General features: G+C 46.5%; 1 protein-coding gene across 1 annotated transcript; it reads right to left on the bottom strand.

Moving 5' to 3' along the window:
• Positions 1-2327: 2327 nt before the first annotated feature.
• Positions 2328-23574, bottom strand: LOC137324211 (dynein light chain Tctex-type 1-like). Its single transcript, XM_067988350.1, has 5 exons — positions 23485-23574; positions 13253-13294; positions 13040-13163; positions 3909-3986; positions 2328-2707 (listed from the first exon to the last, which is right to left on the bottom strand). The coding sequence occupies exons 1-5, from the start codon at positions 23509-23511 to the stop codon at positions 2637-2639; spliced, it is 342 nt and encodes a 113-aa protein (XP_067844451.1). The 5' UTR covers positions 23512-23574; the 3' UTR covers positions 2328-2636.
• Between the last annotated feature and the right edge of the window lie 530 nt (positions 23575-24104).

Below are 24104 nucleotides of genomic sequence, written 5' to 3'. Positions count from 1 at the left end.
AACCACAGCCAGAAACATAATGCTCCAGTGTTAGTATTTTACAGCATTGAACCTACTGTGCTTTAAAACTACTGAGCACTAGTGTGCTGTACATCAGTAAGTACAGGTTCATGTCTGTGACTTACTGCTCTTTGCTCCATTTATCAGTTGGAGTTGCTGATTGAAGGTCGTCCTTCCTGTATAGGGAAGGAAAATCAGGAAGAGTCAACCTGGCCCAGTCACTCATGGACTGTAGCTCGAAAGTGACTGTAGAGGTTGGTTTTGAGCCTGTCCTCCCACTTGGGGAAAACAAATTACAAAGATCAGGAACAAATGTTTTTCCCCAACAAGCAAGTTCATTTTTTAATTAAATGGATTGAGTCTAATCGGTGAACACTTCAATTCTTGAAACGTGATGAAAAATGTAACTGGACTGCCAAAGTAAGATTTTATTTTAATTCATCACCAAATTCAATGTTAAGCATTGAAGTAGTTGGAGAATGGTGTGAAGTAGAATATGTCACACTGGTGTTGAGGCTATAAAAGGGAAACTTTCGGTGAAGGAGGGCTCTGGTCCAGACTGGCCAGTCACTCAGGAGCAGGAGAGGCCATCAGCCTTGTGGTAGGTGCACCTCTTTCCCAAAGATCCTTAAGGACCAGAATTAGGTAGTACGTGACAACTCAGTCTCGTTTATGGTGTTGGAATTGGACATCGAGAACATCAAGGTGGTCAGCGCAGCATAAACTGTGGAAGATGGCCATCGTTTGGTTGATGAAACTTGAGCTTGGCACGACAGCTGCTGCAGACTGGCTAGAAAACCACAGGTTAGTGTCCAGGGCATTTAGAAAATCATGTGATTAGGCTGTCAGTTTTTATGGTTTTATGAAAGAGAAATCATGTTTGACATTTATTAGTTTTTTTGAGGATTTAACTTGCAGGGTAGATAAAGGGGAAGCAGTGGATGTAATATATTTGGATTTTCAAAAGGCATTCGATAAGGTGCCACACGAAAGATTGTTATGCAAGATAAGGGCTCATGGGGTTGGGGTAATATATTAGCATGGATATTTTTTATGTTCATATTCCAAGGTTTGGTGCACCCTAGAAATACAAAAAGAGGCAAGCAAGCATTTACTGATTAAGCTCCTTGTCTCCCAACTGGTGGAATCACCATTGAAGGGTATGGTGTATATCTGTGCTGTGGTCACGAGGACGGTGGAAATTTGTCAAGATTTTGCTTGCTGTTTTTAATTGATTCCCATTTTTGGTTAATTCTACATGATTACTGTAGCAACCAATTGAACTTAAGTCAATGGTTCATTTTTTTTGGTTTAGGTCAGGTCGTCCAAATAATGCGACATGCAACCCCTGGAAATTCAAGCCATGAAACCCAGGTAATTGAGTCTTATTTGCACTTGTATTTTTTTATATATTTGCTGATTTGTCTATTTTATGGGCCTAGAAATATGGGAAGTGCAGTTCCTTGTACTATTACCTCATTGGATAAATCCAAAATCAGAATCTGTTAGTATCAAAAACTCGAGATTGAAGCACATTAATGGGAACAGAGGTTTTAAATGTGTACCTAAGCAGCCCATGAAGATGAAAAGCTTGGACACTCTTGGTTTAAGTATACTGTTTGGATGCAAACATTTCACTTTCACACAAACACCAGACTTAACTTCTGATGATAGTCCTATACTAGTCCAGGTGAGGCTAGCCAAACTGCTGCTGTCGGTCTGAACAGGAATATTTAACAGCAGGAGTATCCACCTTTGGTCAGATTTCAGGACCAGTACAAATGCCAGCTATCACAGGGTAGAGTATTAGGCCTAGGTCACAAATGAGGGATTTGTTTTTCAATCTGTCAAAGCCTGTGTTAATCTGCTGTAGAAGACTTGCAAATTATAGCCACTGAAGATTACAGGACTATTGGCTGATAAATATTCTACAAGATATAATCAGTACCCACTATCATTTATAAAGAATCAGTAGATGTCTCCCCTGTGTTAATATTGGACTTTCCATAGAAAAGTTCAAATCCAAAGAATGAAATTGTGAATGGTCACAATGTTTTGTAGGCGATAGATTACATCCACATATCTAAACCTTGAAGTGCAACTACTTTTAATCCACCTTATCTAATTTAAATGAATGATTCCACTAGTTAAGAACATGCTGTATTGTGAGGCCTGCTTTCATTTTATATTCAAAGATTTTCAAGTGTAGCTATCATGCCAGAAAACAAGATAATTTCCAACATCCCCAGACTGCAGCTAGCCCAAGTGTAAGGATCGACACAGGTTTCTACTCAACACCACAAACCTTGAACAATGAAGACAAGGTGTAAATTAAACATTCCACATTTATTTAAAAACTTCAACACTGAAACAACTTTACATGAAAAATACTAGTTAGTTGCATTTGCTTACTTTTTTCTTAGTATAAATTAAACCAATACTAGGTCAAAACTAAAGACCTTATCACCAAAACACAATACTGAAGGTTAGATACTGTACTGGGCAGCAAAAGAACATGTAGTTCAAGTTTAGTAAGGATATTGTATAATAATAAAGGCAGCAATGAAGTTTCACAGTCATGGTCTTTGAGTGAAGGATATAAAGGTTGAGGATGAAGTCTGGCAGCAGTCTAGGTTTCAGATGCCCAGTCCAAAGACACTGACTATACAAAACATGGTCTTATTCTCCCATCTGACAGTGCAACTCCCTGAAAGAAGGAAAGAGTGGGGTAAAAATCCTTTCAACAGAAGGAATTTAAATATGCAATTTAAATTAGAACTAGACAATGTACTCTACAGATTTTAAATCTATAAGAATTTTTCTCTTTCCAAGTACACCATGTAGGAGTGTGTCTAGATTTAGCTTTTGAGCTCACCACCCTCTAATCAGGAGGTAATCCTGGGTGTACTCTTCCTCTGCATTCACCACAATTCTACAAGTCAGCAACTGGCGTTAGCTCAGCTTCTCATTCCATAAGCTCTTGAGGCAGTGAACCCTTTTCCAATCTACTGCAACTTCATTCCACATTCCAATGATTTAATAAACAGGCATCATAGAATGGTTACAGCACAGAAGGAGGCCATTCGGTCCATCGAGCCCATGCTGGCTCTTTGTAAGAGCAATCTAGTTGGTTCCATTTCCCCGCTCTTTCCCTGTAGCCCTGCAAATTTTTTCCCTTCAAGTATTTATCCGCTTCCTTTTTGAAAGCCACAATTGAATCTGCTTCCACCACCCTTTCAGGCAGCACATTCAATAAAGGATATCAACCCATTGGACATCATGACCAAGGCCACCGCTCTGTAGTTTTTCCCAAAAGTGGACGCAATCGTGGAATGAAGCTCAAAACACTGGGATTAATCCTGAAATCCCATGTAATAAAAACTGAATTTAACTTATTAAGTACATTAATTATAAACAGATAATACTGTGGACTGTGATTCTCAAAATGTTAGTAATTCTAGACCTGCATTTGACATTTAGTAACCACAAAATAGTGTCCTGATCGGGAAACATCCTCAAAACAATTTAGAATAAATTTTTCACAAAATTGCTTTGTACAGTTGCCCATGAGGTTAGAAACATGACAGATCTGAACATTCTCCTGTTAACAGTATCTTTATGTAATGAGAAGACTGAATTTGTCTAACAGTTACAGTTCTACTGACTGCTGAACTTCAAATACAGTTCAACGAGCTAACTTTCTGACTTGTCAGTGTGTTGGAGGAGAAAGAACAGAAGGAAAGAGAAAGCACACAATACTTGCATTTGTACAGCACCTTATGTTAAAATGTCTCAAAGCACCATACAAAGAATGCTTTCTTGGAGTGTAAAGATTGTTATTAAGCAGGCAAACAGAAGGACCCATTATTGCAGATTTACATATGCAGTAGTCAGGGTACAAAACTCACCATCAGCATTATTGTCCCAGAAACAGGAACTAGCTGTGTGCAGACCGGCTCCATTCTTCTGCATTATCACAGAGGTCACTGAAGTCAAATACAAATTAAATGCGTTAACATCCCAGTCGTAGCCATATTGGTCACGTGCTTTTGGAGCAGTCTCAACACACCACTCCAGTTATGAGTAACATTTCTTTTGGCACAACTGTTAACATCTTTCCAACTAGCTTTAATACTTAGAATTAGTAAATGGGGTGGATAAAACACATGACAAAGCAACATACTTGCATGCAAAAAAAGTTTAAATTATTGCAACAGGGCAATGGATTAGAGTAGATGGCTCCAGTTGAAGAGCTAGCACTGGCATGGATACGATGGGCTGAATAGCCTCCTCCTGTGCTGCAATTGCTGATTCTAGAAGTCATTCATTTAGAATTGAATATTGTATGCTTCACATTTTTAATGTTTGGTTTATGCACAGGTAAACAACTTCTATTCAGGTCATGGCAATTTTCACCAAGTTCTGCGAAGTATACGCCACAGCCAATACAGATTTCTGCACAGATGTGCTCTGTATATTTGCAGAGCAGGCAAAACAAAAAATTGACTGGCTAAAAGTGGACATTTAAGTTACTTACATATGAACAGAAGGAGAAGGAAAGTCCCGTCAATGCTCACCTTGTGCACTGCCCTCCCCAATTGCCAGGAATGCTAACTCCTGGCTGACCATTCTGGCGGCGTAGAGGCTCCTGCAATTTTGAGGCCCTGGCCTCGTTTAAATTTGGTAGCTCGCTGGCTGTTTCTTTCCTTCCCTCAGTTTCATGACTTTGCATTTCTCTATATTAGACATTTCCAACTTTTTGGCCCAATCTCCCAAATGTCTTGTGCAAACAGCCCACTTGTTCCCAATTTGGTACCAGTGGCAAACTTAAAGCTTCACTATCGTCCCTTCCTCAATCACTAATATACCTTGAAAACAACAATGTCCCCTGAACCAATCCTTGTGGTGCCCCTTAATCTATGTTGACACTGCTCCCTGAACAACTACCCTTTGCACCCTTAGGCTCAACCAGTTATACTTTTCAAATATTCGCTGCCTTCTGTCCTTTTCTATCTTGTAATCTATGTGTTACTGTGTCAAAGGCTTGGCTTATATCTACATGCGAAATCTACTGGATTTCCCTTATATCAGCTAACCCAGTTACATAGAATCATAGAAAATCACAGAAGGAGGCCATTCGGCCCATCGTGTCCTCGTCGGCTGAGAAACGAGCCACCCAGCCTAATCCCACTTTCCCGCATTTGGTCCGTAGCCCTGCAGGTCACGGCTCTTCAGGTGCACATCCTGGTATTTTTTTTAATGAGTTGAGGGTTTCTGCCTCTACCACCCTCTCAGGCAGTGAGTTCCGGACCCTCACAACCCTCTGGGTGAAAAATTTTTTCCTCATTTCCCCTCTAATCCTTCTACCAATCACTTTAAATCTACGCCCCCTGGTTATTGACCCCTCCGCTAAGGGAAATAGGTCCTTCCTATCCACTCTATCTAGGCCCCTCATAATTTTGCACACCTCAATCAAATCACCCCTCAGCCTTCTCTGTTCCAAAGAAAACAACTCCAGTCTATCCAATCTGTCACCATAGCTAAAATTCTCCAGTCCTGGCAACATCCTCGTAAATCTCTTCTGCACCCTCTCTAGTGCAATTACATCCTTCCTGTAATGTGGTGACCAGAACTGTGTGCAGTACTCAAGCTGTGGCCTAACTAGTGTTTTATACAGTTCCAGCATAACATCCCTGCTTTTATATTCTATGCCTCAGCTAATAAAGGAAAGCATTCCATATGCCTTCTTAACCACCTTATCTACCTGTCCTGCTACCTTCAGGGATCTGTGGACATGCACTCCAACGTCCCTCACTTCCTCTACACCTCTCAGTATCCTCCCATTTATTGTGTATTCCCATGCCTTGTTTGCTCTCCCCAAATGCATTACCTCAAACTTCTCCATTTGCCACTTTTCTGCCCATCTGACCAGTCCATTGATATATTCCTGTAGTCTACAGCTTTCCTCCTCACTCTCAGCCACACAACCTGTCTTTTTGTCATCCGTAAATTTCTTAATCATGCCCCCTTCGTTTAAGTCCAAATCGTTAATGTATACCATAAAAAGTAAAGGACCCAATACCAAGCCCTGCGGCACCTCACTGGAAACAGCCTTCGAGTCGCAAAAACACCCGTCGACCATTACCCTTTGCTTCCAGCACTGAGCCAATATTGGATCCAATTTGCCACATTCCCTTGGATTCCATGGGCCCTTACTTTTTTTATCCAATCTGCCATGTGTGACTTTGCTAAAATCCATGTACACTACATCAATTGTGCTACCCTCATCGATTCTCCTTGTCACCTCCTCGAAAAATTCAATCAAGTTAGTCAGACACGGCCTCCCCTTAACAAATCCATGCTGACTGTCCTTGATTACTCCGTGCCTTTCTAAGTGACAGTTTATCCTGTCCCTCAGAATTGATTCTAATAATTTGCCCACCACTGAGGTTAGGCTGACTGGCCTGTAATTACTCGGTCTATCCTTTGCTCCCTTTTTAAACAACGATACAATGTTAGCAGTCCTCCAATTCTCCAGCACTATGCCTGTATCCAGTGAAGTTTGGAAAATGATTGTTAAAGCCTCCACTATTTCCTCCCTGGGATACATTTTATCCGGCCCTGGTGATTTATCCACTTTCAAAGATGCTAATCCCCTTAATACTTCCTCTCTCACTATGTTTATCCCATCCAATATTTCACACTCCTCCTTCTCCTCCTCAACTTCAATCTCTGCATCATCCCTCTCCTTTGTGAAGACAGATGCAAAGTAGTCATTAAGAACCATACCCACATCTTCTGCCTCCACACATAGTTTCCCACATCCTCAAAGAACTCTTGTAGTCTACCACCTGTAAAATCATGCAGTCTACTACTTATTCTATGTTTCTCTCAAATGTCGTCCCCTCAGTCTCCCCACACCACCTTCGGCCACAGCAGTTGGTGGTGACCTGCTCCAAACCCTCTGTCCATTATGGTCTGTAACTGCTTCTAGATGATGTGCATGAGTAGCCCGCAATAGGAAGCACCTCCTATGCAGCATCTCCTCACAATGTAAAAAGCAGAGTGAGTGGTGCTCCCCTCGTGAGCTGGCTAAGGCTCTCACTCCTGATTGTTGTCCAGCAGCCTCTGCTGGGAGCGTACATATATGGATGCTTGTCACGGCTCAGCAGTGATGCTGCTACAGTCAAATAGCCTATCATCACTCCCTGTTTAAACATAGATAAACATCCACTTAACTGAGGTACCAGATGGTTGCAGTGCTCATAGAACCATACCCCAGCAAGAAGTCTTAATTACATAGGTATGAGGGGCGAGTTGGCTAAGTTAGATTGGGAAATTAGATTAAAAGGTATGACGGTAGTAAGCAAAGGCAAACATTTAAAGAAATATTTCATAATTCTCAATGAATATACATACCATTGAGAAATAAAAACTCCACAGGAAATGTGATCCATCTGTGGCTAACTAAAGAAGTTAAGGATATTATTAGATTAAAAGAGGCTTACAATATTGCCAAGATGAGTAGTAAGCCTGAAGATTGGGAGAGTTTTAGCAACCAGCAAAGGATGACCAAAAATTTGATAGAGGGAGAAAATAGAATATGAGAGTAAATTAGCAAGAAATATAAAAACAGATTTTAAGAGCTTCTCAAGGTATGTAAAAAGGAAGAGAATAGCAAAAGTAAACATGGGTCCCTTAGAGGCTGAGAGAGGAAAAATTATAATGAGGAATAAGGAAATAGCAGAGACGTTAAACAAATATTTTGTATCTGTCTTCACAGTAGAAGAACCAAAAAACATACCAGAAATAGTGGGGAACCGAGGGGCTAATGAGAGCGAGGAACTTAAAGTAATTAATATTAGTAAAGAAAAAGTACTGGAGAAATTAATGGACTAAAAGCCGATAAATCCGCTGGACCTGATGGTCTACATCCTTGGATTTTAAAAGAGGTGGATGCATTGGTTGTGATCTTCCAAAATTCCCTAGATTGGAAGGTAGCAAATGTAACATCTCTATTCAAGAAAGGAGGGAAGAGAGAAAATGGAATTACAGGCCAGTTAGCCTGCATCTGTCGTCGGGAAAATGCTGGAATCCATTATTAAGGAAGTGGTAACAGGTCAATTGGAAAATCATAATATGGGCAGAGTCAACATGGTTTTATGAAAGGGAAATCTTGTTTGACAAATCTATTAGTTTTTTTGAGGATGTAACTAGCAGGGTAGATAAAGGGGAACCAGTGGATGTAGTATATTTGGATTTTCAAAAGGCATTCAATAAGGTGCCACATAAAAGGTTGCAAGATAAGGGCTTGTGGGGTTGGGGATAATATATTAGCATGGATAGAGGATTGGTTAAAGGACCAAAAGCAGAGAGTAGTAATAAACGGGTCATTTTCAGGTTGGCAGGCTGTTACCAGTGGAGTGCCACAAGGATTAGTGCTGGGTCCTCAGCTATTTACAATATATATATTAACGACTTAGATGAAGGGAATGAGTGTAACGTATCTAAGTTTGCTGACGACACAAAGCTAGGTGGGAAAGTAAGCTGTGTGGAGGACACAGAGGCCCCGATATTAGAGTGGAGGTGGGGTGGCATGATGGGCGCGTGGGTAACCCGCCCAATAAAAATGTCCGTTTCCCAGGCGATCGCAAGTCAATTGGTGCCACTTAACGTGACTTCCGGGTTTGCTGTCCGAAAGCTGCGCAGCGGGCGGACTACTCACCCGCATCAGAGGCTGTCACCTGGCGGAGCTCTATTTAAAGGGGCAGTCCTCCAATAGCTTTTCCTGGAGCAAACACCCACACACCACAATGGAGCAGCACAGGGGCAAGGCTGCTCCAAGATTCAACGATGCCTCATTCCAGGTGCTACTGGATGGGGTGAGGAGGAGGAGGGATGTGTTTTACCCGGCGGACGGGAGGAAGTGGCCTGCCTCTGCCATCAAGAAGGCCTAGCTCAAGGTGGCAGAGGAGGTCACCAGCAGCAGCAACATATCCTGCACCTGGATCCAGTGCAGGAAGCGCTTCAATGACCTATCTAGGTCACTTACTGATTCTCCTACACTCCGTCTTCCACATTGCCGCCCCCACCCCCCAACTCATTCTGCACTGCCAACACAACTCTATCACATCACTCTTCACACCCACTTAAGGCTCATCCTCAACTTACCTGCACTTCCTCACCTCTCCATTAGTCACCCCACCACTACCATTCAACCCAATCCTCATACAAAGTCATGGCTCTGTCTCATACTCATCCTCTGATGCCTCTCTTTTACGGTCTGCCGCACCCAAACCAATGCAATGATCGGTTGGCCGTGTCACCATCACTCACTCACGCATCTGTACTTTCTCCCCTTATAGGAGGAGAGCCCAGAATGCCCGGGAAGGGCAAGGACCAGAGGGGGGTCCGCAACAAATCGTCGACCTCACAGATGCGGAGCAGGAGGCGCTGGAGCTCAGCCAAACCCTTGAGTGCCTGTCTATTGGGGACGCCAAGACAGGCACCCGACAAATGTTTGGTGACATAACTTTAACGTTCCGCGCACACAATATGAATTGATGTTAACATGCCTTGCCATCTTCAGCACCTCAGTATGCTCATCGCAACATGACATATCTGTGATCATGCTTAATATTGCCTTCTGTTCTCTTAAAGGGCCTTCAGCGACTCCTGTGACGGCAGAATGCGATTCCTCAGAGGACCTGCCGGCCTCTGAGGGTGTACAGTCACATCTTAGCGAGCCATCCACCAGTGCAGACACTCACACCTCGGTGGTTCCTAGTCCTCAGTTAGTTGGGTTGGCACCTGGTGAGTTACCACACGTGAGCACGAGCAGAAACTGGTGGCAGGGGCAGCTGCGGAGAGTCCACCTCGGTGGGAGCTCTCCTCTCCAGGCTCTGCTCAGCTGGACGCAGATGTTGAACCCCGGGGGCCATCCTTTAAAAGGAGAATGATCGAGGGACAGCAGCACATTTGCGAGGTATTGCAACAGGTGCCACGCGCACTCTCCACAATAGCGCAGAAGATGGAGGAGTCCAACTTCTGCATGAGTGGAATGGTGTCACAGGGACGTGAGCAACTCTGTCAGATACTGTTACAAGTGCAAGAATACTAAGTGCAAGAATGTCTGCGATGGAGAGAAGGCTAGCCTCCATTGGTCAATTGGTGCCACTTAACGTGACTTCCGGGTTTGCCGTCCGAAAGCTGCGCAGTGGGCGGACTGCTCACCCGCATCAGAGGCTGTCAGCTGGCGGAGCTCACAAATGAGTCCATTCAGGCTCTGACAACGGCCGTTTGGACTCAGTGAACAACATTCTGCCGCCTTAAACAGGCAGGCAGATACACTAGCATTGGCCTTACAAGGCTTCACACATGTCCTCCAAACTGTTGTCCAGCAGAGTGGTAGGAGTAATGTGGGCTTGACCCAGGGCAGGGATGATGGCAAAAGGGGACATGGAAGTGGGGACGCCATTCAAAGCGCTCCCATGTCTCACCCATTGCCCCCCTCTCATACAGTACCCGCAATGCTGCCTCCTCTCCAGGTGGCTGCGTCTGCCCCTGTGCAGGTGGAGCAGTCGTTGGAGGGGCCCTCACGGGCTCCAAAACCCAGAGGGCGTAGGCCCAAAGCATCTAAGCAGTCAGGGCATGCACAACAGCAACCTGCCACTACCTCTGCTGCAGCCAGAGGGGATGCACGCACCACGTAGAAGTAGTCGGAAGAGAAAGGCAAAGGTTTTGTACGCACAAGGGTGTTTGAGGGTTGGTCATGTTTTTCATTTATATTAGCTTTTTGTTAATATTTAATGTGAGTTTGTCACCATTACTGCCACGTCTTGGCCATTCTTGACTGGCTTCTGTGATGGGGCCCTTTCATGAGGTTCACCATGAATGGTGACACTTGATGCCACCCACTGGGTCCCTTTACAGTGAGTGTATGTGTAGTTGCAGCACTGTTTTGTGTAGGGAGGGGTGGGGGGGTTCTGGTGTGGGCGCTGCTCTTTCCAGGTGGCGTGAGGACTGGACTCTTCACACTGTCCGATGTTAGGAGAACCGTTCACATATCAGTGACTCCCTGGCCTCACGAGCAGCCAGGTGAGCCGCTGCTCTGCCCTCCGGTTCCGGTTCCTCATCCCCCTCCCCCTCCTCAATGTCGATAATAGATGTGGATTGGGCCTCCTCAAGCAGCGCCCTTCTCGGTTGTTGCCCTCTGTGCTCTTGTGCAGGTGCCTGTGGTGCTGCTCTGTGTTGTGGAGCTCCAAGCGGCGGTGGTTGATGCCGTGCCTGGCGAGGCTGATGATGTTGCTCGTCCTCGGATGTAGTGGTGAATGCAGCCATGGCGCCCCTCCCCATCCTGACGGTGTGAGTTTGAGGGGGTCCGCAAAGTAGTTAAACGTGTTTGCATAGAAGAATTTTGAGTGGAAAGTAAGAATTTGCAGTGAAAACACAAAGATCTTGCAGCCAAAACTTTATCTGAAAGAACTGAGTACCCTGCTGCAATAAGTGACCTTTTCTCCTCATCTGTCAAATAAGCAGTCGAATGTCTCACTGGCCGCTGGCTGAAACACGTCTGTTGCAACATGGAGTGTTTCCCACAGCATGGGAAACACGCTGAGAATGCTTCAAAATCACACCCCTGCCTCAAAGAAGAGAAAATTAAGTAGTTCAACTACTTAAACTATCTCAACAACTGTCATCCTGCCGGCTTTAATTGCCGGTGGGACTTCCGCATTCAGGAGGCCTGCGTGCACCCAGACACGTCAGTGGGGAACCCGGAAGTCTGCGAGTTGAAGCTGGGTTCCGAACCTGAATGGAATTTCCCCGATTTTCGGAGCCCCTCCCGCCCCCAAAATTTCCCAGGAAAATTGAGCCCAGAGAGTCTGTAAAGGGATATAGACAGGTTAAGTGAGTGGGCAAGAAGGTGGCAGATGGAGTATAATGTGGGGAAATGTGAGGTTATTCACTTTGGTTGGAAGAATGGTGAGAAACTATTAAATGTTCATGTTCAGAGGGATTTGGGTGTCCTTGTACACGAAACACAAAGTTAACATGCAGGTACAGCAAGCAATTAGGAAGGCAAATAGTATATTGGCCTTTTATTGCAAGGAGATTGGAGTACAAGAGTAAGGAAGTCTTGCTGCAATTGTACAGAGCTTTGGTGACACCACCCCTGGAGTACTGCGTACAGTTTTGGTCTCCTTACCTAAGGAAGGATATACTTGCCTTAGAAGGGGTGCAACAAAGGTTACTAGATTGATTCCTGGGATGAGAGGGTTGTCCTATGAGGAGAGATTGAGTAGAATGGGCCTATACTCTCTGGAGTTTAGAAGAATGAGAGGTGATCTCATTGAAACATATAAGATATAAGAGAGAGCTTGACAGGGTAGATGCTGAGAGGCTGTTTCCTCTGGCTGGAGAGTCTAGAATTAGGGGACATAGTCGCAGGACAAGGGGTCGGCCATTCAAGCCTGAGTGAATTTCTTCACTCAGGGTTGTGAATCTTTGGAATTCTGTACCCCAGAGAGCTGAGGATGCTCAGTTGTTGAGTATATTCAAGGTTGAGATTGATAGATTTTTGGACTCTAAGGAAATCAAGGGATATGGGGATCGGGCGGGAAAGTGGAGTTGAGGTCGAGGATCAGCCATGACCTTGTTGAATGGAGGAGCAGGCTCGAGGGGCCGTATGGCCTACTTGTGCTCCTATTTCTTATGTTAAGTCAATGATTTTTTTTTCGGGGGTGGGGGGCTGGTGGTGGTGGTGGTGAAGAGATCTTTTTAAAATGGCGTAAGACCGAAACACTACGCTGCATTTCTGCAGTATACTGAATTAAAATTGTAATCCTGGTGTAAATTGGTTGTCCCTCAAATGTCAACCAGTCCATGCGGATTACATGGCACATCAGCAACAACACAAAGGCTGCATTGTAAGACATTCTGCAGACCAGATGCAACACTACACCAGAGCATCAAGTACTGAATATGAAAACTAAACATGACCTCAGTCTCATTTAGTCATCCAATCCTTTGCATCACTTACCAATATATTTGAAGGGTTTGCCCAGTTTTGTGAGCTGACTCATGCACAGTTCCACCACACTTGTTGTCCACTGGTTAACTCTGTTAGGCTGATATGCATTTCCACCAATTGCAGCCTCTATTGACTGCAAAGAATAGAAAATTGATGAGTTTCAACAGCTGACTGTTTGCTGTTAATTTAAATAGATATGAATTATTCTACATAACATCTTACCTCTTTAATAATGCCACTTATTTCATCAACAATAAATGCAGTCTGAAGAGGAAAAAAATACGGTTTAGTTTTGGTCTTAACATATTTTCTAAAGTGCTATTACATTATAAGTGAGTTATTCAATGTGCAGTCAGGACTTGCGAAGGGTCAAGGCAGCACTACAAGTGGCTGCCAGCAGACTGTGCAGACTTTCACAGCCAATTTAAGATTTAAAAAAAACAACCAAATGGTTGGTGGAAATTAAAAATTGCTGCGCCCTGTATATGTCAACTTTTGCTACTTTAGAACACAAACTGGTTTAAAGTCCACTTTGTTGAATGATTACAATCTCCCCATGTGCACGAAAATACTACTGTCTTCTGCTTTAACAATTTTTTTATTATAAAATGCCTGGACCCTTGACTAGAAAATGCTTGGTTATTTTCCCCCAAGGGTATAGCACCTACTTTCTTTCTTTTGGGGATGGGATGGAATGGTTTATATCAGAACAATCACAGTAGTACCTTACATGCACCAAATGAAGTATTTGCACTACAACTGCACCCAAAAAATTACAGTGCTCTCAGACCAATTGTTACAGTTCAGGCTTCGTTCCCAAACACTACTTGTCAACCAAAAAAATTGGGTTCCATCAGCAGACCAAGCCTCCCATGATTTTAATCTTGTGCTCCAACACATGCCATGTATAGACTAGTCTGTTCAGGATTAACAATTAACCTCCAATTGTGGTACATAGTACACCAGATTTGGGATATCTAACATGTTCTCCTGTCTCTCTCAAGGCAGAAAATATCACGACAGGCTAAAACTATTTGGTTAGATTTATTGACAGCTTAAATACAGTGAGACACAGCAAAATACTGAAATAGCACATTATTTATAAAATAAATTTGGAACTGTTGGATGAAAGTCTTTTGTAGATCTTTACAATGCATTGCTGTAGATGGACAATGCGCATAGCCGTTGTTCATAAAGTCTAATCGCCAACCCGAACTGATGACTGTGGGAGAATTCCCCAGTACTTAAAACGGTCCTAAGGCCTCCGAAGTCGGAGTTGGCAATCCTCCATGATTAAAGACATCACTATGAATTATTGCATAAATGCTGATAAACAGAGGCTCGCATGTCATCTATTTTTCGAGGACCTTGTTCAAAGCCCTTGTATCTTGATTGATGCCCAGATCTATCAGACAATTCGTACCCAGGTCTTTATTTTGAAATTGGGTAAGGCAAGTCTGCTTGCATTTTAACTCCAGCCCTTGTAAAACTGTGAAATAAAACACAGAAATCTCCTATTCTGTCATACTGGTAGCTGCACAGTCAGTAATCGGTCAATAGACCACAGCTATACTGCCAACTGCTCCTTGCACTGAGGTCAGCAACATAGCTCTACATGTGTGTGTCTGGAAACTTGCGCAGAGCTTCATTCCAGGGCAGATAACTCTTAATTTTGTGAATTATGCAGAATGATACCAGGGCTTAAAAGATTAAGTTATGCGGACAGGGTGCATAAACTTGGCTTGTATTCCCTTGAGTTTAGAAGGGTGATTTAATTGAAATGTTTAAAATGATAAGGGGATTCCATAGAAGAGATAAAGAGAAACTATTTCCTCTGGTGGGGGAATCCAGAACAAGGGTGCACAATCTTAAAATTAGAGCTAAATCATTCAGGAGTGAAATCAGGAAGCACTTTTTCACAAAAAAGGAACTCTCTCCACCAAAAGGCTGTGGATGCTGGGTCAATTGAAATTTTCAAGATTGAGATTCACAGATTTTTATTGGGTAATGATATCAAGCAAGGGATATGGATCAAAGGAAAGTAAATGGAGTTGAGGTACAGATCAGCCATGATATGATTGAATGGCGAACAGGCTCAAGGCTACTTCTGTTCTTATGAGTTGGAGGTGGCTTGTCTCATACAATCGCTAAAAACTTTCCAGTTTTGGCCATGGATAGCGTGCAGAAGAGATTCACTAAGATACCAGGGATCAGAGGCTTTATTTTTGTCTGACATCCAGAATTGGATGAGCAGAAATTTCCTCCAATTAAATATTGGGAAGACCAAAGCCACTGTCTTCAGTCCCTGCCACAAACTGTTCCCTAGCCACCGAGTCCATCCCCCTCCCTGGCCACTGTTTGAGGCTGAACCAGATTTTTCATAACCTTAGCATCCTATTCGAGTTGAGCTTCCGACCCCATACCCTCTCGATCACCAAGACCGCCTACTTCCACCTCCGTAACATCGCCCGTCTCTGCCCCTGCCTCAGTCCATCTGTTGCTGAAACCCTCATCCATGCCTTTGTTACCTCCAGATTCGACTATTCCATTGCTCTCCGGCCTCCCAGAACAACAACAACTTGCATTTATATTGCACCTCAAACAGCCCAAGGCGCTTCACAGAAGCGTTATCAAACAAAATTTGACACCGAGCCATATAAGGACGTTAGGACAGGTGACCAAGAGCTTGATCGAAGAGGTAGGTTTTAAGGAACATCTTAAAGGAGGAGAGAAGTAGAGACGCAGACAGGTTTAGGGAGGGAATTCCAGAAGTTAGGGCTTAGGCAGCTGAAGGCATGGCTGCCAATGGTGGAGTGATTAAAATCGGGGATGCGCAAGAGGCCAGAATTGGAAGAGCGCAGAAATCTCGGAGGGTTGTAGGGCTGGAGGAGGCTACAGAGATAGGGAAGGACAAGGCGATGGAAGGATTTGAAAGCAAGGATAAGAATTTTAAAATAGAGGCGTTGTCAGACTGGGAGCTAATGTAGGCCAGTGAGCATAGAAGTGATGGGTGAACGGGACTTGGTGCAAGTTAGGATACGGGCAGCAGAGTTTTGGATGAGCTCAAGTTTAAGGAAGATGCAAGATGGGAGGCCGGTCAGGAGAGCTTTGGAATAGTTGAGTCTAGAGGTAACAAAGGCGTGGACGAGGGTTTCAGCAGCAGATGGGCTGAGGCAGGGGTGGAGAAGGGGATGATACGGAGGTGGAAGTAGGTGGTCTTGGTGATGGAGAGGATATAGGATTGGAAGCTCAGTTAAGGGTCAAATTGGACGCCAAGGCTGTGAATGGCCTGGTTCAGTCTCAGTGGCCAGATTTCTGGCCTCCAGTGCATCCCCAATTTTAGTCGTTCAACCATTGGCGGACGTGCCTTCAGCTGCCTGGGCCCTAAGCTCTGAAATTCCCTTGCTCAACCTCTCCGCCTCTCTCTCCTTTTAAGACGCTCCTTAAAACCTACCTTTTTGACCAAGCTTTTAGTCACCTATCCTAATGTCTCTGTGACTCGGTGTCAAATTTTGTCTGATAATGCTACTGTGAAGTGCCTTGGGATATTTTACTACATTACTACATAGAAAGGAGGGTTTTAGATTCCTAGAACAAGTTCTGGGACAGGCTCCGCCTGAATTGGACTGGTACTAATATCCTTGCAGAGAGAGCAAGTAAAGCAGTGGAGGGTTGGATTAAATGTATAAGATAGGGCAGAGGAGCAAATTAAGTAGAAAGGAGGGAAAACAAAGTGATAGAGGTAGAAAAGATTAGAAGTTAAATGCTATGATAGAGGAAGGGCTGATAGTTGACTGCATAAGAACAGACACTGATATCCTTATACTTTACAGTTATCCAGTGTATGGAAATAATGTGGAAATAATGACAAAATAACAAACACATCAGTATAGGATATGGGGGAAATGGATGCCTCAAGGTTCCATACATGAATGTTAAGATTCTAAGGAATAAAATGGGAGACCTGGAGGTCCTGCTGGAGATTATGGTATAGGTATCAATGACATAATACAAGCTGGGTAAACATGCAGGGACACATTACTTTGCAAAGATAAAAACTGGTAGGGGATTTAGCCTTTTGCATGAAAGAGAGCCTGGTTGTAGCAGAGATGATTCATGTGCCGGTAAGGTGCAAACCCTGTGGATAGGGATGAGACATGGGTAAGGAAAATAACTGCTATAGATCACCAAGAGGGATTGGACCAAGAACTCTGTAGTCAAATAAAGGAAGTGTGTATACAGGAACAAATCCAGTTATTATGGGTCACTTCAGTTTACCAGGGAAAGTTTGGGAAATCTATAAAGAGTGGAGTAGGAGGGAAAGTAGGATCCTGGACATAATATTGGATTGTTACATGGAACAAGTGGTTAAGAAAAAACTTGAGCAGGGGCACAGTTCGGCCTGATATTAAGTAACATTCAGATGACAGAGCAGGTCAGAGTCAGAGACCACAATACGATTAAGTTTAAGGTTTGGCTTATGATGGAAAAAGTGAATCAGCACAGTAGAAATATTCAACTTTAGAAAGGATGCTGAGGAGATGAGGCGTGAATGAAACTCGACTGGGCAGCAAAGCTAAAAAGGAAAAAGTATGGATGAAAAATGGACCATGTTTAGAAATACTTTATAGAATCCAGGATAGACCACGGAAGGAGGATTGCAGAGAGTGAAGACTAATGTGGGCAACAATTGAAGTAATGTGGAGGATAAATACAAAAAACAGACTGTTCCTAAAGTATGGAGCTACAGGCAGCATGCTGGACTGCAAAGTAAAGGAGGCTAAGAAACTGGTCAGGGGAGCTAAAATAGAAAGTGAGGTTAGGATATCAGGGATTCTCAAAAGATAGGTCAAACATTTCTATAAATATATTTGCATCAATCAGGTGAAAAAGGAAATGATGAGGCCATTAAAAGAGCTCAAAGGTGATGTGGTGTCAAATAATCAGGGCATAATATGAATTATTCTTTTCAGGGTTCAGAGACCATCAGCAGTGTCCCCATCATTGAAGTTCAAATTCTAGGGGCATGAATGAAGAACTGAGAGGTAGAAATTTCAGATATGTCAGTCATTGAGAGGCTGAGGAAGTTAAAGAAAGACAAGAACCAGACCCAGATAGACCCCATTCAACATTATTTAAAGAAGTGGCTAGCAAAATCAGTCAGCTCTCTGCCACTATCTTGATAGCAAATCATTAGAAATGGGTATAATGATTGAAAAGTAGCTAATATAACACCAATTTTTAAAAAGGGGCATAGGGCTGACTCAGGAAACGACAGACCAAAGAGTATAACATCTGTTGTGGATAAAATATAAGAAGTCATCCTGAGTTTATGAAGATCTTAGGTAAGTATGGTATAAATGGGAAAACATATTTCCTAGATTTCTTTGAAGCATTGATTTGACAATAGGAATTCTGTGGATGTGATGTAATTAGATCGCTGAAGTTATACTGTGCGACAGAAGGGATTAATCTACAAGGAGGGTGTGAAATTGGAGGTAATCATCTGAGCTGGACTGAAAATTGGCTAAACCAGAGAAAGCAAAGTGTGGTTGTAAATGGAGCTGTATCAACAATGGCAGAGGGTCACTAATGAGGTGCCACAAGGATCAGCGCTGGGTTCATTGTTATTTACAATGTATATAATGATTCAGAGATGGGGATGGAAAGAATAAAGATTGGGAGGGGGTTTCAAATAATAGGGAACAGGTAAGCCAAATACAGAGAAATCTGGATAGATTGCGAAGGTGGACTGATGAGTGGAAAATGGCATTTAAAGTAGATTAATGAAAGGGAATGAGACTAGGGAAGGGGAATAGACAATGGGAATAAACTAAATGTCTCTAGATTACAACAGGGTGCATCAGTGGATAATGTAGGAAAACTGACCATTCTAAACGACACTACAGGCATTCTGTAAAACTAAAAGGGTTAATCCGTGAATTCTGGAAACTGAAATTCAAAAGGACCCCTAGATCCAAGGGTGGTGCCAATTTCAACTGAAACCCCAACAAATTGTAGATCTATCAAAATTGTAGGCAAGTGGATTGATTCATATGCAATGTGTCTTACAAACAAGACTAACAAGCAAAAAGGGGTGTTCCACAAGGATCGGTGCTGGGACCACTGTTCACAATTTGCATAAACGATTTGGACTCGGGAATCGGAAGTACAATTTCAAAATTTGCGGATGACACCAAATTGGGGGGGTATAGTAAATACTGAGGACTGTGACAAAATACAGGACGATATTAATAAACTTGCAGAATGAGCGTGTAATTGGCAAATGAATTTCAATACCGATAAGTGTGAGGTATTACATTTTGGTAGGAAGAATAAGGGGACCACATACTGCTTGGATAATAAAAGTCTAAACGTGGTAGAGGGATCTGGGGGTACAGATACACAAATCACCAAAAGTAGTGATGCAGGTTAAAAAGGCCATTTTTAAAAAAAGCTAACCAAGCACTGGGGTTCATTTCTAGCGGGATAGAATTGAAAAACAGAGAAGTTATGTTAAACTTGTATAGAACCTTGGTTAGAACACACTTGGAGTATTGTGAACAATTCTGGACCCCATATTACAAAAAGGCACTGGAGAAGGTGCAATAAGATGTACTAAGATGATACCAGAACTGAGAGGTTATACCTATCAGAAAAGATTGAGCAGGTTGGGGCTCTTTACTCTAGAAATAAGACTGAGGGGTGACCTGATCGAGGTCTTTAAGATTATGAAAGGGTTTGATAGGGTAGATGTAGAGAAGATGTTTCCATTTGAGGGGGGAGACCAGGACTAGGGGCCATAAATATAAGAGTCACTAATAAATTCAATAGGGAATTCGGGAGAAACTTATTTACCCAGAGAGTGGTTATGACATGGAACGTGAAGCTACCACAAGGAATAGTTGAGGTGACTAGCATAGATGCATTTAAGGGGAAGCTAAATAAACACAAAAGGGAGAAAGGAATAGAAGGATATGCTGAATGGGGTTAGCTGAAGTAGGGAGGCGTGGAGCATAAAAACCGGCATGGACCACATAGACTGCAGTGGTTCAAGGTGGCGGCTCACCACCACCTTCTCAAGGGCAATGAGGGATGGGCAATAAATGCTGGCCTTGCCAGTGACATCCACATCCCATGAACAAATTTTAAAAAAGGACCGTTTGGGTCAAATAGTCTGTTTCTGTGCTGTACATTCGATGTAAGTTGCCACAGAGAGTCCCCAGAGGTAACGCCAAGCATTCGACAGCAGCCAACCTACTAAAATGTTTCTGTCTAATGAGGGATGGCTGAATGCTGGGAATTTATTAGTGGTATGTTAACCACAAATTATAACCTTAACCATGCTAGGCTGAACTATAATCTTATACATCAAACATTGCTCTGTAATACTGTTATTAAGCAAATCACAGGTGGGCTAACATTGTGTGAAGCACATATTACAGTTGTGCCCAGGATATCCTGGCAGTGCAGAAGAGGGCAATCAAATAGATACTTGTTTTACAATACCTGAGCTATGAGGAGGGTTGAAGATTGTGATTATTTCTTCTGGAGAAGAGAAGGCTTAGGAGATATTATGCTAAATTCTTAAGGTTAGAGAAAAATAAGCAGACAGGGTCTAACGTGTATTTTCAAGTTTTATCATTGTCTAAAAAATGGGGAATCACAAGCAAGTCTGCAAAACCATACATCTACTGGTAAATTTGTTATATATTTGGCAGCAGTCTCACTACTAGTACTTCCTAAATCAGTGTGGTACTGCATCTGGAGCCAAGGTTCAAAATAGCTATTTAAATTCCAAGTTTTATTCCAAAGAAAACAATGTGGAAAACTTTAACAACACAGATGCTGGAAGTACGTTGTAAAAATGTAATTAACCTGGCGCGCGTGTACAGATGCGCCAAGCAGTTAAACAGCTGCCTGAACTCAGCCGCGGAAAAGGAATGATGTAAAAACCCACTGTCACATAAAAGACAGTGGTTGGAGAACCACTGGCCGAGATCAGGTCCCTCCCGAGGGGTAGGCGAGCCTAAGGATCACAACGCCCGGGGGGGGGGGCGAGCCTGAGGATCACAACGCCCGGGGGGGGGGGGGCGAGCCTGAGGATCACAACGCCCGGGGGGGGGGGGCGGCGAGCCTGAGGATCACAACGCCCGGGGGGGGGGGCGAGCCTGAGGATCACAACGCCCGGGGGGGGGGGGGCGAGCCTGAGGATCACAACGCCCGGGGGGGGCGAGCCTGAGGATCACAACGCCCGGGGGGGGGGGGGGCGAGCCTGAGGATCACAACGCCCGGGGGGGGGGGCGAGCCTGAGGATCACAACGCCCGGGGGGGGGGGGGCGAGCCTGAGGATCACAACGCCCGGGGGGGGGGGGGGGGCGAGCCTGAGGATCACAACGCCCGGGGGGGGGGGGCGAGCCTGAGGATCACAACGCCCGGGGGGGGGGGCGAGCCTAAGGATCACAACGCCCGGGGGGGGGGAGGCGAGCCTGAGGATCACAACGCCCGGGGGGGGGGGGCGAGCCTGAGGATCACAACGCCCGGGGGGGGGGGGGCGAGCCTGAGGATCACAACGCCCGGGGGGGGCGAGCCTGAGGATCACAACGCCCGGGGGGGGGGGGGGGGGCGAGCCTGAGGATCACAACGCCCGGGGGGGGGGGGGGGCGAGCCTGAGGATCACAACGCCCGGGGGGGGGGGGGGGGCGAGCCTGAGGATCACAACGCCCGGGGGGGGGGGGGGCGAGCCTGAGGATCACAACGCCCGGGGGGGGGGGGGCGAGCCTGAGGATCACAACGCCCGGGGGGGGGGGGCGAGCCTGAGGATCACAACGCCCGGGGGGGGGGGCGAGCCTGAGGATCACAACGCCCGGGGGGGGGGGCGAGCCTGAGGATCACAACGCCCGGGGGGGGGGGGGGGGAGCCTGAGGATCACAACGCCCGGGGGGGGGGGGGGCGAGCCTGAGGATCACAACGCCCGGGGGGGGGGGGCGAGCCTGAGGATCACAACGCCCGGGGGGGGGGGGGGGGGGCGAGCCTGAGGATCACAACGCCCGGGGGGGGGGGCGAGCCTGAGGATCACAACGCCCGGGGGGGGGGGGGGCGAGCCTGAGGATCACAACGCCCGGGGGGGGGGGCGAGCCTGAGGATCACAACGCCCGGGGGGGGGGGGCGAGCCTGAGGATCACAACGCCCGGGGGGGGGGGGGCGAGCCTGAGGATCACAACGCCCGGGGGGGGGGAGGCGAGCCTGAGGATCACAACGCCCGGGGGGGGGGAGGCGAGCCTGAGGATCACAACGCCCGGGGGGGGGGCGAGCCCGAGGATCACAACGCCCGGGGGGGGGGGGGGGCGAGCCTGAGGATCACAACGCCCGGGGGGGGGGGGGGCGAGCCTGAGGATCACAACGCCCGGGGGGGGGGGGGGGCGAGCCTGAGGATCACAACGACCGGGGGGGGGGGGGGCGAGCCTGAGGATCACAACGCCCGGGGGGGGGGGGGGGCGAGCCTGAGGATCACAACGCCCGGGGGGGGGGGGGGCGAGCCTGAGGATCACAACGCCCGGGGGGGGGGGGGGCGAGCCTGAGGATCACAACGCCCGGGGGGGGGGGGCGAGCCTGAGGATCACAACGCCCGGGGGGGGGGGGGGGTGAGAGCCTGAGGATCTCAACGCCCGGGGGGGGGGGCGAGCCTGAGGATCACAACGCCCGGGGGGGGGGGGGGGGAGAGCCTGAGGATCACAACGCCCGGGGGGGGGGGGGGGGGAGAGCCTGAGGATCACAACGCCCGGGGGGGGGGGGGGGGGGGGAGAGCCTGAGGATCACAACGCCCGGGGGGGGGGGGGGCGAGCCTGAGGATCACAACGCCCGGGGGGGGGGGGGGGGGGCGAGCCTGAGGATCACAACGCCCGGGGGGGGGGGGGGGCGAGCCTGAGGATCACAACGCCCGGGGGGGGGGGGGGCGAGCCTGAGGATCACAACGCCCGGGGGGGGGGGGCGAGCCTGAGGATCACAACGCCCGGGGGGGGGGGGGCGAGCCTGAGGATCACAACGCCCGGGGGGGGGGGGGCGAGCCTGAGGATCACAACGCCCGGGGGGGGGGGGGGCGAGCCTGAGGATCACAACGCCCGGGGGGGGGGGGGCGAGCCTGAGGATCACAACGCCCGGGGGGGGGGGGGGGGAGCTTGAGGATTAAAACTGCTGAAATCACCTATAGGAGCGGCTTTTAACGGTTGACGGCGACATCCAGTCACCGAGCCCGCCGCCACTCGAGCAGGGGCCGCCGGTGACACGAAAGTGGAAACAGGCTAAGATCCCGAGCACGACCGACCTCTGGGTATTTCTTCTCCCCCAGGGCGGGCGGGCGGGCGGGCGGGCGGGCGGGAGGGCGGGCGGGCGGGCGGGCCGGCCTCCCTCCCTCCCCCGGACCCAGTATATTCTTATCCCTGTGCCTCCCTCACCTCCTCTCCGCTCTGGTATTCGTCCATTTTTCTAACCGCTCCCTCCACGCACGCGCATCTCCCCGGCAACGAGCCGACGCTTTTCTCGGAGGAAATACCCGGATAAAGTCGCGCGGCGGTCAGGGCGCGTGCGCGGGGCGGGGCCGCGGGAAGGACGCAACCCAGCGGCTTGAACCTCAACAAGTTTTTTCAGTTGTAGTCAGTGATTTCTATATCAGTGTGGCAATTGAATTTATTTTAGAACATAATCATTGTTAAAGTTTGCACAGATCGGATGCTACTGTAGGAATAAAAAGAGAAATTGCTGGAAATGCACATCCGCACCTTGAAAGAAGGCGGAACAGTTCCAATGGGGAGGCGTTTAGGTCTTCGTGATCCACCAGGACAGCAGGTCTGAGCAGTACCCACAGATGCAGACTGACCTGCTGAGTTTTTCATGCATTTTCTTTTTTTTTCAGATTTTACAGCTTTTCCTGTATTTTGCTGTTTTACTTTTATGGCTGCCAGTAGCTGCGCCCTGACACTTCCGGGTCGAACTACTGCTTCCTCCCTAAAGTTACAAAGTAGAATCATAGGATACATAGAAAGGTTATAGCACAGAAGGAGGCCAATTAGCCCAT

The sequence above is a fragment of the Heptranchias perlo genome, chromosome 8 (genome assembly GCF_035084215.1).
Source record: "Heptranchias perlo isolate sHepPer1 chromosome 8, sHepPer1.hap1, whole genome shotgun sequence".
Taxonomy (NCBI): Eukaryota; Metazoa; Chordata; class Chondrichthyes; order Hexanchiformes; family Hexanchidae; genus Heptranchias; species Heptranchias perlo.
This window is presented reverse-complemented; position numbering and strand designations above follow the sequence as displayed.